Here is a 16,124-nt window from a genome sequence, read left to right on the forward strand (position 1 = left end):
ATGCATTAACCTGTCAGTATGGATTGAGTGGTATTCCCCCCCCCCCCAAACCAACTAAACACTGCAAAGAGAAAGTGATGACTTTTGAGGCCTGGCCAGTTTTTTCCCCTCCAAATTCATTTCCTTTCCTGGCCAGATCACCCACCAAATAAAATCACCTGAAATTTCTTAGGGATTTAGGAATGCACATCCTTTTACAATGGCTTCCAAAGAAGCTGGCCCTTCACATGGAAAGCCAAGACCAACAAATAACTTAGCTTCTCATACCACAGATAGCTTTTAAATGCTATGCCAAGAAAATAAAGCTTGTTAACTAATGTGATGCTATTATTTTTGAGAAATGTTTGTGGTTGGAGGTAGGTGACTGAGAAACATAATTAAAATATGATTTTGGTGGTAGGTGTAATGAACAAGGTTAAAGGATACACTAATTAGTATGAAAATCAAGTGTTATTTTTAAAAGGTTCAAGAGCTCTCAGGTCACAAACACTTGTTTGACAGTAAAACAGCAGCAGTAAACAACTATGACAATATACAGGTAAGTATCATTCAGGAAGTAATCCCACAGGAAACCGTTTGTGACATGGAACTTCATGTAGCTAAAATATGGTGTACACAAAAACACAATTTTCTGCATTTCATCAGCATGCTCAATGGCAGAATTGAAACTTAAATGCCAATGTTTATGCTCCAAATCTAAAAAGCCTATTCTGTAATCACCACCCACAAATCTCTTCATTTTCACTGTGAAACTTAATGGAAAGGAGGAGACAAACAATTGAATGTTGTAATTTGTAATCTGTTAATGTCATAGTGGCTAGAAATGGCATGTCAGGGTCTAAATTACCTTGAAAAGATTTATTTATCAAAATTCTACCTAATCTACAGAAAATCATCTCTCTGGTGGATTGGGGGGGGGGGGTGAACAGTGGTGCTGGTGTCAGAGTAAAGTTTTATTACTCCAATAATGCACATGTTATAAATGAAACCAGAAACTGTATCAATAGGCTACTGGATCTCATTGTGCAAGTAATTCCACTTGTCAGAATCAGTTTCCTTAATCTTTGAGTGCACAGGTTAATTGGCCAGGAAAGCCCAGAAAAATTAAAACTGGTATGTATAAAGTTCACAAAGACTGTGAGACAGCTTGTACTTGTGCTTTACAGTAGTCTATCTGAACTTCCTTCCAATTTACAGTGATTATTCAGGAGTTCCCAACCTAGACCCTATGAACTCCTTGCTTAATAGTATAGGAGCATGGCATAAAAAAGCTGAGAACCACTACATTAGATAAATGCTCGTTAATAAAACAAATATTATACAATAAATATAGCAGCTGTCAATGTTACTTACTTTCCGGAGTTTTTAATAAATCTTCAAATGACCAGTACTTTTATAATTCATTTTGATGTTAAATTTACTTTAAGGAATGACAAGAGCTTGAACAGCACAAGTGAACAGTGCAAACATTCCGATGCAAATCAGTTTTCTAGTGTGTGTCTGGTAGTGTTTTGTGATTAATCACTGTGCCTGATACTAACTACACCATAAAATATCATTCATTGATTATATTCTATTAATGCAAAAATATAGCAAGAAAACAGCATTTACTTCTCTACTTTAATCATAGAGAGACGTGACATGCCATGAATTCAGTTCCAAAGCAACGACGGATCACAGCACCTCAGAGTTGTGAAGTTTTGAGCTGGTAGCTGTCTAAATTATTCCATTTGGCACATTAGGAGCACTACACAACACGATGAAGGCATCCTCTGTGTGAACACAGGACAATCTTTACAAGGATGATATAAAGATTACATAACAATAGAGGAAGGAGAAATAAATGGATTGACTAGAGGTCATTTTTGCCTTTGGTTCAGTAATTTATCTATTATGTGACTACTAATAGTCCTTGAGCAGTTGGCCGAGCCATTCTTCATGCTTTAGCTCAACAGCACACTTTTAGTTTTCTGTCTAGAAATTGACTGAGAGCATTGTAACTGGATTCAATCCCATCTGCTTACTGAAAAGGCTTTGTGGAAATGCTTCATAAGATAGAAGATTGGAGTGTAAACCATGATTTTCCTCTCCCTGATCTTTGAAGTAGAAATTTAGTAAGGTTTGTACATTAAATATGGGAATTACTGGATCAGTGTAGCTCAATATATTTCTGATTTGTTTCCTTATCTGGTAAATATTCAAGAAACCCTCACTCTAAATTAGACCTAAAAAAATCTAATGTTTTAGAGCCACTATACAGTAAATACATTTTGGGTCAGATAATCCTTAATTTGGCTAATGAAAATAATTTCAGCAATTTAATATAAATCTTAATTATACATATTTTACTTCAGTTACTGGGAATTATGCAATGGTTCACAGAATCAAAATGAGTATGACTAAAACAATACCTACGACTTATTCTACCCTACCAGTGTAATATAAAGCAGATCAAAAAACTGACTGCTATCTAACTTATTGACCGACATAATTTCTGTCATGAACACTTCAAAAGTCATTGAACACACAGATATAAGCATTTTGAGGGAATATGCAACAAACAGATTGCATCACATTTATTCCTTCCCAAAGTACAGTTTTATACTGATGTGCCTGTAGTCAACCAAACATTTGTTCTATTGTTTTAACACTTTACAAATTTCAGTTTCAAACCAGTTCAATTGCTTATAAAAGTTACTACAAAGCAAATCTGTACACTTTCTACAATAAATTAAGAAACAAATGCAGGCACAATTTGTTTTTAAAAAATTGTGTACAGGTCCCATAGTAAATCACAGCAGAAAAGAAATGTGATATTAAAACAACCCTCCCAACAAAGTAAAAAAAAGTTACAAGTATGAAGTGAATTCATATACAATTATACACAGGCTACAAAACCACTTCGTACAACAAGCACTCCTGCATTTCAGGTATTCTAGGCAGTAAATGATGGTCTTACTGGTTTTTTTTAATATTGCATTTCATAGATATGCAAAATCAAATCAGCATCCCAGTTTCCCACACAACATCTTCCCACCAAGTATTATTTCAAATAGTATTTAGGATTATGCTACATTTTGGTTAATCTTATTCAGCACCATAAGTTGAATCAACCTAAAGCAACAAGACAGAGACAATGTGTTCATTTAATATTGTTCAAGGGCAAGGCAAGCCAAAATGGACAGGTAGAAAAATGAAAACATTAAAAATAAACAACAGAGTAATAGGATGCAATCTTTTGAAAAATCCATGTACAGTATGATTTTATTCATTGTTTTTCTGAATTGATCAAATAGGATAAAGGGGGCTTGATATCCTAATGGAAATGTTGATTTTTTTTTTAATCCAAAAGTTAAGGGATTTAGCTTGTGGTTAAAATCAGGATACCTACTTTTTTGTCTACATACTTTGATGTACTACAAACTGTAACGAGAATCTGTTAATATTGTTTTAAGGAAATTTATCAATTCAGACCTTGGGGGAAAGAGTTAAATTAAGGGGACAGAGTTAAATTAGGGGAAACTGTATTCCTATAAACAAATGTGCTTGATTTTTTATATTATGAAACACAAACCAACCCAAGATAAACTTGAGAATCAAAGCTTCTTTTGGTAAGAGAAATATAAAAGCTCATATTACTGTTCTATTGCACACCATTTAAAGTTATCTTGATTTTGTTCATTAACTTTTTCCCTATACTCTGCACCAAAATTACCTGCTGCATGGTACTCGGTTACATGAACAGCTTTCTTTCTGCTTATTAAATAAGTTACAGAACATTTAGATTATATATAAAAACAACGAAGTACCGGAACAGATGGCAACCAATTTTGACCAACAGAATAATTTACGGTGTGAAGCAATATACACGTATTTACAGTTTTTCCCATGACTTATAAACACTATGAACAAGTTCATCCTGCTGAAAAATTATAGTGGAAAGTTTGAATGTTTACACAAAAGAAAATTATGTATGAAAAACATAATTGTAGCTGGCAGTGAATCAGTAGGTGCCATTATTTTTCCAAGCACAACTACTGGAACAATGATTGAGACAACAGTGATAATACATTCTTTCTAAGAAATGGTTTTGCAAAGCTTTCTTGGTTTTAACCTCAACTGATGGGTTCTTCTCCCAATCCTGTTACATTTTCAATCAATGTCACTAAAGTCACTTGTTTGTTCACCTTGGACCCTGCTTTGATGGAGCATTGCTCGATCAAAAGCAATGCGAACAGATTTCCGAATGGAAGAAGTCCGACCTTCCATCATTTTTATTTTATCTATGGTCTCATCAATACCAAGAGGGACCACTTTCGCTTTTGGAAGCCACTGCCTGTTGACAATTTAAAAAGAAAGTTATGGTTAACCAATACAAACTGTAAATATTTTGAAAGCATTATTTTTGGTTGCAATTTGTTGTCAGGAATAAATCTACAAGTAAATTATGATCAAACTATACAATGTTAGTGTGATAACAAAACTGGATTCCTTTTAAACAAAATCAAAGCAGCAAATATACATAGATCAAATTTCACCAAAAAGATACAGTAGTTGTGATAAACTACTGAAATATTTAATCTAGGTATTGGACAATATGTCAAAATTACTATTTTATAAATAAATTGCAATTAATAGACATTTTAAATGAAAGTTATTTAAATTTAGTAGCTTTCTTAAACTGCTCTTCCAAAAGAGAGTGAACAATGTATAATCTTACAGCTTCAAAAAACTTTACACAAGCAAAACATTGCAAATACTATAAATGCTTGGTAAATTAGACACCATTGAGAATCACTTAAATGCATAACAAAGTATTTTCCTCAGACAAGATTATAAAAGGTTATCGACCAAAATTTAACTTTATTTTGCTCTCCACACATCCGCTTGATATGCTGAGACTTTCTAATATTTTTTCTTATTTTATTCAGTTCGAATGTGTTCTCTGCATTACCCAGCAACAAGTTCAACCCTAACCCTATTATTTTGAATTGAGTTTCAAAAATCCAGAAATAGAAGGCTGGTATTATTTTTAAAAATGTAACCACACAGCCGTCAAGATCCTTGTAAAAAGCCAACAGGAGAAATGTAAAAAACTAAAACAGCCCATCTTCCTGTTTCAACTAGGTTTTAACAAAGGTAAGAGTAAAGGTAACCAAACTAAATTTGTTGATTTTCCCCAATTAAATTCACATGCTCTCTCATTCCCCCCTTCTCTCTCTTTCCCTCACACACACAATTATCAGAGGATATTAACAGATATTAAAAAATTATGACATTCCAAGCATTAAAAAAACTTTTGCTGAAATGGTGGTGAATCATCTTTTGCTCTGATCCTTAATGTAAATACAAGTGCCATTAGTTGAAAATCAACCTTTAAAATGAAGCTATGTGCAGTGAATTAATGAACATCTCCTGTAACATGTTTCTTTAAACAAGAATAAGCAAATGTGATACAACATGGAAGCAAACCCTTCATTTCACCAAGTTCATGTCAACAATCAAATATGAATTTATAATAATGCCTTATTTTAATTTTCCATCATTCCAATCAATTTGTCTGGGATTCTATCAGTAACCTACAAACAAAGTAGCCGATTAGCTCACCAATCTGCACATCCTTGGGATTTGGAAGCAGAGACCAGGGCACACAGGAAAATCCACATCACAGGGAGCACATGCAAACTGAATAAAGTCAGCAAAGGTCACGATTCCGTAATACGGTAATAGTGATTGTTTGTTGGTCTTCCTTTTTGCTGTAAAATGGGTGACATCTCTTTGTCCCTTGTTAGTGAGAGTGAGAGAGTGAAATAGTGAGAGAGCGGGCAGGCAGGCGAGTGAGAGAGGGCGCGAGAGAGTGAGTCTGAGTGAGAGTGTAAGGGAGTCTCAGAGTGAGTGTGCGAGAGAGTGAGTCTGAGTGAGTGTGAGAGTGGGAGAGTCTGTGTGAGAGTAAGTGAGTGAGAGAGCATAAGCGAGACTGTAACATGTCAAACTTGGGTAAACAACAGTTTTTGTTGACTGCATGTCATGGTCTCTTTAGGTGTTTTGCTATTGTTTGGTGGGTGGTGGGCGCTGACACTTTTTTGCTGAAACTGTTGGGGGGGTGGAGGTTGACGCGCTGATGTCTTACTGCTGCTTGCGTGGGGGGTGCTTGCATCTCTTTTTTGCTGTTGCTTATGAAGACTAGGTATTTCAGGTTGTATACCGTATACATTCTCTGATAATAAATGGAACCATGTTACTGAACCTGATTCACTACAGCTGAGGCAGTAGCTTTATTAACTGCACCACTGTAAAGCTGCATTTCAGACTGCGGGAGTTCAACAATCGCCAAAGAGTAATGTGAATTAATAATTGGTGAAGCCCTATGCAAATTGACAGCCTTCCAAGAACAGCAGGCCTCCAGAGCATGCTGAACAGCAAAAGTCCAAAGTGTGGCAGCCAACAAGCTCAGATGGCTTGCTGGATAGTAAAAGATCTGCCCCAATACTCTGAAGTTCTTTTTCACAGTTCTTCATTCTGTTATCATGATCACATCACAACCTATGAAATAATCAGTGTGCACAGAATTCCTTTACAAGATGTAATGACATATAGAATGGCTAAACCATACAAATTGCATTTTCTTCCCATATCAATTATCTTTTCATACAATATAACTGCTGTTTTACACGATTAAATACAGTACATACACATCCTGGAAGTTGACCACAGTTTAAATATAATTACTTAAATAACATTTATAACTGTTACTCAAGAAAAACTAAAAAAAACTTCAAAGGAAAAGTTACAGAAATGTTTTGGGATTAGCAGCCTTTCAGGAAATGACGGTGTATTTTGCAGTTTAAATTTGTTACATAATTTTTCCATTGTGAAAATTACAATGTATTTTTCACAATTCAGGATGGGTTATTTACAAAATAAGAATGTTAACATCCGAAAGGACTTTAGCTTTAGACACTGGCTATTAATCTCATCCTAGGCAGAACTTTACCCCTTACTGACATTTGAAGGGCCATTAACCACAGAGAAGAATTTTCAACAGTTTAAGTAGAGGATTGGAAGTCAAACGTTCAATTTCTGATATGTAAATTATTGATTAGTGAATTACAAAAGTATAGCTGATACATTAAAATTCATTGTTTATTTATCTAGTAAACATTACTTTAAGAGAACAATGGCCGACTACCCAAAGAAGTACTTCAGCCTCTGACTATTTTTACTACTGGTACTAAACATGAGCAACAAAGGCTCAATGCAGATTGCAAAATCTATGGTGGTTGAAAAAGTCAAACATCTTCAAATCTTGGTACATGTGATAATAAAAAAAATTCAAGTTTTAGAAGTTTTATTTGCAATACTGCATATGCATTCAATTTAGCTTTATATAATAATATGCCAAATTTCAATGATACAACAAAAGAAGATATGGTGTTTCCATACATTTGTGTTTTTTTTTAATCTGGGTTTTTGTACTTTTCTGTAAAACTTCAACAGTAACTCATATTTCAATATTTTTCTTATTATCAGCATTCTCATTAGAGCTAACTGTGGGTGCAAGTTTCACTCAGGAATTGGATCATAATTTTGAAGAACAATTAACAGGCAGACTTGTGGAAGTTGTACATGTACACCTAGCTTTCAGATAGGAAAATTTTACGTCAATTCTGTCTCAAATGCAACCAGTCATAAATACCCTGGTCAGTCTAACTTGGCTCTCAATCAATATCATTGATTTGCAAAAAGTCATGTACATATTTTCTTGAATTAAAGTACTTGATTGGAATTTCTCAAGATCATGAAAGCGTGTTATATCTTGTTACAAAAGTCTCATTTGGCAATACACTTACCAACTTCGTTTGTTATCAAAGAACAGAACAAGATAAAGCTTCTCGCCAGCTCTCCTTTGCATTTGCTCGCCTATTTTCAGTACATCTAGAGGGGGCACAGGTATAGGCACTCCATTGTGGCGAAAACCACTTCGAGGCATCTTTGGATCAATTACCTAATTTTAAAAGGCAAACATTTTTTCCTAGAAGTTATTGTTTAATATAAAAAAACAACTTTTAACAACATCATGAATAAATATTATAAATCAAAATTCTAAAGAAGCATATGGAACTGTAATTCTGGAACAAAGCCAAGGGATGCTGAGCAATAAGCATTTAATCTGCAACTGGAATTGATTATGGCTACAGTCTTGAAATTGTTGAGAAACACTAACTCATTTTCTTAGACAATCAGAAATATGCTTTAATGCCAAACCGCTTTTCTCACCACTACCATGTGCTTTATGCAGTAACATAATACTAAAAAACATGCATATACAGATCAAAACACATAATATACTCCGCAAATTATGTATGTTTTTTCCAATTTCAAATATTTTAAGTCACTGCTCTGAACAGGTTTTACAAATTTAATATATGCAAGAATAACAGTTCTATCAATAAAGCCGCATCCTAACAAATTCAGCAGTGAAGTTATCATTTTATTGAAATACTTATAATAGGTCTTTGAACTTTCACACCATTCATAAAGCTTAATCATTTGAAGTAGCCAGTACAAAATTCTAGTTCATGCTTTTATTTTTAGATATACAGTTGGCCCTCCTTATCCGCGAGGGATTGGTTCCGGGATCCCTCGCGGATACCAAAAAACGCGGATGCTCAAGTCCCTTATTCAACCTGTCTTAGTGCGGTGGACATTAGGACCCGGCGGCAGAGCTCTAAATCCACAGTGTTTCTGTTCGCGAAAATAATCACGATTGTGATTTAAAATAAAGTGGAAATAATAAAGCGATCGGAAAGAGGTGAAGCATCATCGGTCATTGGAAAAGCGTTAAACTACAGTCGGTCAACGATCGGAACAATTTTAAAGGATAGAGTGAGAAAGGCCCTGCCCGATTAAAGCTACAATTATTACTAAGCAATGCAGTGGTTTAATTATTGGGTTTTGGGTTTTGGGTTTTGATCCTCCCCATCAACCTGGCAGGGATGGAGAGTGTGCTCGGGAGCGCCCTGTCACTGGATCGGACTCGGGAACAGAAGTTCCCGAGTCCGGTGCTGAAACATACGTTTCTTAAGTGTTTTATATGCATAGAAAGGTAAAATATATACTATATACTAAGACAAACGTTTGACTGACGCTAAATAATACTGGATGTACCTGTTCCAACCTACTTAGTAAGAGAACTTCTGTTTTTTTTCCCCGATTCCTGATCCACGATAACCTACGCACATCCTCCCGTATACTTTAAATCATCTCGAGATTACTTATAATACCTAATACAATGTAAATGCTATGTAAAATAGTTGTTATACTGTATTGTTTAGGGAATAATGACAAGAAAAAAAGTCAGTACATGTTCGAACAACATGTGCTGGAAGAGCACTTCCGGGTTTTCTCCATTCACGGTTGGTTGATTTCGCGCATGCAGAACTCGCGGATAAGGAGGGCCAACTGTACCAATAACACCTGTTAAACTTATTACATCATTGCATATTTTTAAATTAAAATTGCTTTCGTTTGTCCTATGATCTTATTCTCTGCACAATTTGAAAAGGTAAGACATTAAGGAGCTTAAAGACTAGACAAACGTTGCGCCTCTTATATTGCAATATTATCAAATACTTATCTAATATTTACACATGAAGAATATCAAGCATCCACTTAATTGTCTTTTTGATTGCGAGATCATGCCCATTAGTTGACTATGCTGATTTGTAAGCTATGATGAAATAAACTACAGCAACTTGTGCTTTAATTCTATTTTAACACTATAATAAGGTATTCAGTGCAGTTTAACTCACCAAGGCTGGATATGATGGATAACCACTGCACTTTGCCCAAATTAACTTTAAGGGCTCCAAAGCAGAACTGGAATCTGTGGAAGTCCACATACTATTTTGTCCAACCTCTAGAACAGGAAGATATTTGTAATAAATAAAATAACAACACTTTTTAATCAGCACAATCACACAAAATTTAACCATCCAAGAAATTAAAATCAATAATAGCTACTTTCCATATTTATATGAAAATCTTTTATTTCAACATTACCTTCTTGATATGGAAGTGTGAAAACTTCAACATTACTAAACTTTTCTTTTAAACCTCTAAAATTAAAAATCTTTTCTCTGTTCTTTCACAATTACAAGTTTAGATTTAATTTGCATCTTTCCAAGAATAAAAGCAGGAAACTAGGATGGAACAAAATAATTCTATGATTTTCACTATCACTTTGGAACATCCAAAAAGTACAGCACCCATTGGTTGAGACCTACTTTCAACTAAACAATTTAATATATGCAAGAATAACATTTTTATCCATAAAGCCACATCCCAACAAACTTCGCAGTGAAGTTAACATTTTATTGAAATATTTAAGTTGTTAAAATTCAAGGTCGTGGTTGAAATGGTCAAATTGATGTCAACCATTTTAATTATTGTAATAATACAAACAAAATATTTAGAATATGGCTACTACTGTATGATTCTATGAAAATACAATTGCTCTATGAGAATCAGAAGTCTAAAATAGAAAAGCAGCTACAAATGTATTAAATACTCTTATGCCTAGTAAAATTGCTAATATTTAATCTCCAGATGACATCAACACAGAAATTAAAAGATAAACTGAAAATAGATCAGCTATGTTTACACTTACCTGCTGCAATTCTAGCTGCTTTGGCATAGTTGCCATTTTCAATACAAGCAATTAATTCACTTCTGTCCTCCAAGGGGTTTCTCCGAGCTAGTGCTGGCTTCCCTTTACCACATTTAGGAAGACTTATTGTGCTGACAGAAAAAATAAATATATTTTTAAAATGCAATTTAAAATGCAGTTCTGGAAAGTGAAATCATACATTTAAAACACCATTTATTGTATAATACAATGAATTACACTGAAACTCAAACTTAAGGTCACCATAATGAAGTAAATGTTAATTTGCTTAATATTCATGAGATATAAATTGAAAATTATTTGCAGTCTTTATAGGTTACAACAACATGAATCCTTGACCACCAAACAAGATCTACTTCTGTTCAAGTTGTATATTCCTCAATAGCCTTACTGTCAAAATGTTGATTAAATTCAAAGTTACACACACAATGCTATATACAAGTTTCTGATGACATCACTGTTGTAGGCCAAACTAAAGGTGGCGAAGAATCAACATATTGGAGAGAGATTGAGAATCTGGCGGAAGGGTGACACAACCACCTCTCACTTAATGTCAGCAAAACCAAAGAGCTGATTATTGACTAAAGGTGGAAGAAACTAATGGTTCATAAGCCAGTCCTCATCGAGGATCTGAGGTGGGGAGAGTCAGCAACCTTAAATTCCTCCGTGTTATCATTTCAAAAGATCTGTCCTGGGTCCAGCATGTACAGTGCCTATAGGAAGTATTCACCCCCTTGGAAGTTTTCATGTTTTGTTTTACAACACTGAATCACAGTGGATTTAATTTGGCTGTTTCGAAACTGAACAACAGAAAAATACACTTTCGTGTCAAAGTGAAAACAGATCTCTACAAAGTGATCTAAATTAATTACAACAATAAAACACAAAAAAATCGATTGCATTGAGTATTCACACCCCCCCCCCTTTATAATGACACACCAAATCATCCAGGTGCAGCCAATTGATTTTAGAGGTCACATAATTAGTTAAATGGAGAGCTGTTTTTTGGAGACCTTTGTACATTCAAGATGTTTCAATTGATTGCAGCAAAAATACATCTGAATCTGGGAAGTCCAACTACTGGTGAGTCAGTATCCTAGCAAAAGCTACACCATGAAGACAACAGAATACTCCAAGCAACTCTGCGAAAAGTTTATTGAAAAGCACAAATTAGGAGATGGATACAAGAAAATTTCCACATCACTGAATATCACTTGGGAGTACAGTTAAGTCAATTATCAAGAAACAGAAAGAATATGGCACAGCTTTAAATCTGCCTAGAGCAGACCATCTTCAAAAACTGAGTGACCATGCAAAGGGACTAGTGAGGTAGGCCAGCAAGAGACCTATGACAGCTCTGGAGGAGTTACAAGCTTCAGTGGCTAAGACTTAAGAGATTGTGTATACCACAACTGTTGCCCGGGTGCTTCACCAGTCACAGCTTTATGGGAGAGTGGCAAAAAGAAAGCCACTGTTGAAAAAAAAAACTCACATGAAATCTTAGCTAGACTTTGCCATCAGGTATCTGGGAAAACTCTGAAGTCAGCTGGAAGAAGGTTCTATGCTTTGGTGAAACCAAAATTGAGTTTTTTGGCTATCAGACTAAGTGCTATGTTTGGCATAAGCTAAACACCACGTATCATCTAAAACACACCATCCCTGTATGGTGGTGGCTGCATCATGCTGTGGGGATGCTTCACTGCAGCAGGCCCTGGAAGGCTTGTGAAGGTAGAGGGCAAAATGCAGCAAAATACAGGGAAATCCTAGAGGAAAACCTGATGCAGTTAGCAAGACAGCTGTGACTTGGGAGAAGGTATGTTTTCCAGCAAGACAACGATTTCAAGTCTAAAGCCAAAACTATACAGGAATCACTTAAAAACAACAAAGTTTCCTGAAGTCAGGGTCCAAACCTCAATCCAATTGAAAATTTGTGGCTGGACTTGAAAAGGGCTGTTCATTCAAGATCCCGATGCAATCTGTTGTAGGAAAAATGGGGGGAAATTGCAGTGTCCAGATGTGCAAAGCTGACAGAGACCTGTCTACACAGACACAAGACTGTAATTGTTGCCAAAGGTGCATCTACTAAATACTGACTTGAAGGGGTTGAATACTTATGCAATCAATTATTTTGTGTTTTACATTTGTGATTAATTTAGATCACTTTGTCACGATCTTGTTTTCACTTTGACATGATCGTCTTTTCTGTTGATCGGTGTAAAAATAAGCCAAATTATATCCATTGTGATTCAATGTTGTAAAACAATAAAGCATGGAAACTTCCAGGGGGGAGGGGGTGAATACTTTTTATAGGCACTATATCTGCCATTACAAGGAAGACACAGCAGCGCACTCTTAGATGTTTGCACAGATTCCGCATAACATCTAAAACTTTGATAGACTTCTACAGATATGTGGTGGGGAGTATATTAATAGGTTGCATCCTGGCCTGTATGTTGACACCAATGCCCTTGAATGAAAAATCCTACAAAAAAGTGGAATCAGACTAGTCCATCATGGGCAATCCCCTCCCCATCATTGAGCAGATCTACACGGAGCACTGTCAGTAACAGGAAAGCAGGAGCCATCATCAAGGACCCCTATCACCCAGGCCATGCTCTTTTCTCATTGCTGCCATCAGGAAAAAGTTACAGGAGTCTCAAGTCCCTCACCATCAGGTACAGTTATATTTACTACACCCCAACCCATTAAATTCCTGAACCAGAGGAGATAGTTTCAAAAAACTCAAAACTGAACTGATTCCACAATTTATGGACTCATTTTTAAGGACTCTATAACTCATGTCTCGATATTTTTATTTATTTACTAATATTGTTATTTTTTGTTTTATTTTTGTACTTGCACAGTTTGTCATCTTTAGCACATTGGTTGTTTGTCCAACTCTGTCTTGTGCGGGTCTTCTTTGATTCTATTGCTTTTTTTTCCTATTTACTGTGAATGCCCAGACAAAACTGAATCTCAGGGTAGTGTATGGTGACATATATGTACTTTGATAATAAATTTACTTTGAACGTCAAAAATTCTTCTTTAAGATAAAATATCATCATGAACCAATAACTACATTTTTACCCCATTTCCCATACAAATATGAGTAACAGATTAACTGTTTAAATCTTCAAGAATATTCAGAGTGCCAGGCATTAAGAGATGAGTTTCTATTACCTCCTACAAATAAAAAGGTGCAGTTTGGCCTCAGACTTTGCTTTGCTACTGTAATTGTATATTTTTCCTCCAAATTTCCTCTGTTTCTCAAAAAAGATGTCTTTGGGGTTCAAAAAATAACAAACTTACCTTGCCTGGTTGGGAACTGCACTAACACTGGTGCATATACTTGATTCTGAAGCACAACGACGTCGCTGATGATCAGTTGGATTGATCTGTGGGGTTTCTGGCTTTTCCTCATTACCAAATCCATTGGATAATGCTGGAAAATTAAATTGTTAACCATAACCAAAACTGTATAGTTCAAAATTTTAAACTTCCAAGATTTACTGTTAGATTTTTATTGCCATTCTTCAGTACACAAGAGTAAAGAAGAACAAAATGATTGTTACTCTGGATCTGATGCAGCATAAAAAAACACAATAAGCATAAATATAAGTACAAATATAAGATTAATTAGATTAATAAGATTAAGTATAAATATAAGATTAACTCATCTCCATAGACTGACTGCACTGTATGTACTATTATTACACAGTAAGTTCTATTTTAACTTCATCAGTCCACAGGACTTGTTTCCTAAATGCATCAGGCTTGTTTTGATGTTCCTTTGATCCTTTTGAATAGAACTTTTTGGTCACAATGAGTAAAGGTATGTTTGGAGGGAAAAGGGTGCAGAATTTCATGAAAAGAACCCCTCTCCAACTGTTAAGCACGGGTGTGGATCGATCATGCTTTGGGCTTGTGTTGTAGCCAGTGGCACAGGGAACATTTACTGGTAGAGGGAAGAATGATTTCAAGTAAATACCAGCAAATTCTGGAAGCAAACATCACACCATCTGTAAAAAAGCCGAAAATGAAAACAGGATGGCTTCTACAACAGGATAATGATCCTAAACATACCTCAAAATCCACATTGGACTACCTCAAGAGGCGCAAGCTGAAGGTTTTGCCATGGCCCTCACAGTCCCCTGACCTAAACATCATCGAGAATCTGTGGATGGACCTCAAAAGAGTAGTGCATGCAAGACGGCCCAAGAATCTCACAGAACTAGAAGCCTTTGGCAAGGAAGAATGGGCGAAAATCCTCCAAACAAGAATTGAAAGACTCTTGGCTGGCTACAGAAAGTGTTTACAAGCTATGATACTTGCCAAAGGGGGTGTTGCTAATTACTGACCATGCAGGGTGCCCAAACTTTTGCTTCGGGCCCTTTTCCTTTTTTGTTATTTTTGAAACTGTAAAAGATGGAAATAAAAAAGTTTTCTTGCTTAAAATTTTAAAAGAAATATGTCATCTTTAACTTTATGCCTTTTGGAAATCAGTTCATCTTTTACTCGCTTAGCTATTCACAGTAACAGAAATTTTGACCAGGGGTGCCCAAACTTTTGCATACCACTGTATTCTAGTTTATAAGCAACACTTGGATCAACAATACACTATTTGATATTGTACTTCTAGATCATTAACCCAATTGTAGAAAAAGGGTTTCAGGCAGATGTTAAAATTACAAATGAGTTTTCAAAATAACCAAGTTAGTTTTGTAAAAAGTTAGATATATGTTTAAAAAAAAACAAGTAGAAATACCCAGGATGCTGTGGAAATATATATATTTTTAATTGCTCAGAAATCTATTTTTCAATTAAGGATCAAGTTTAGACATTTATACCACAATGCCACAGAGAGCATGAATTATTTTAATCTCCCAGTATATTAATCCAATAATTCTTATAAAACATTTGATACTCACCCAGGCCTGGTTTTTTGAGGGGTAACTTTTCGCCATCTCCTTCGGAGTCACCACATAAACTACGTGATCTCTTCCTTGGTTGTAATAATGTCTCCAGTCTGGGAATTACCACAGATAAAAATGTTTTTGTCCCAAGCTGCCCTTGATGTGGTTGAGTCTCTGAATTTTTTGCTTGGTTTTGAGAGCTCACACTTTTGGGTTTACGGAAGATAACAGAAGAACGTCTTCCAGTATCATCTGGCAGCTCAACTGCCGTAGATTTTTTTGAGCTATTGACATCACCATTATGCAAGTCATCTGGAGAATGTCCATTCATTATCACATTCTGCAAGGAAGTATTACTTGCTTCACCATCAAATTTAACTCTTTTGTTTAACCTACTCTGGTCGGCGCTAGGTTCTATTGGTTTAAGGATAGGTGGTTCTGATGGAGTATCTGAATTTGGCAGAAGAGGCAAAGAATCAGATGGCTCAAGAGTCGGTGGCACTGAAGACTTAGAATCTCCTGAA

The 16,124-nt window shown here is 35.5% G+C and overlaps 1 protein-coding gene across 1 annotated transcript in view; it reads right to left on the reverse strand.

The window, feature by feature from the left end:
* Positions 1-2,280: 2,280 nt before the first annotated feature.
* Positions 2,281-16,124, reverse strand: part of brd1a (bromodomain containing 1a) — a 56,971-nt gene continuing 43,127 nt past the window's right edge. Inside the window, exons 8-13 of the mRNA XM_063072586.1 lie at positions 15,616-16,119; positions 13,997-14,129; positions 10,670-10,800; positions 9,813-9,919; positions 7,851-8,005; positions 2,281-4,336 (exon numbers count right to left, since the gene is read on the reverse strand). Of these exons, the coding sequence (XP_062928656.1) occupies positions 4,153-4,336; positions 7,851-8,005; positions 9,813-9,919; positions 10,670-10,800; positions 13,997-14,129; positions 15,616-16,119 (1,214 nt within the window). The 3' untranslated portion in view covers positions 2,281-4,152. The remainder of the gene's footprint in view (positions 4,337-7,850; positions 8,006-9,812; positions 9,920-10,669; positions 10,801-13,996; positions 14,130-15,615; positions 16,120-16,124) is intronic.

The sequence above is a fragment of the Mobula hypostoma genome, chromosome 20 (assembly GCF_963921235.1).
Source record: "Mobula hypostoma chromosome 20, sMobHyp1.1, whole genome shotgun sequence".
Taxonomy (NCBI): domain Eukaryota; kingdom Metazoa; phylum Chordata; class Chondrichthyes; order Myliobatiformes; family Myliobatidae; genus Mobula; species Mobula hypostoma.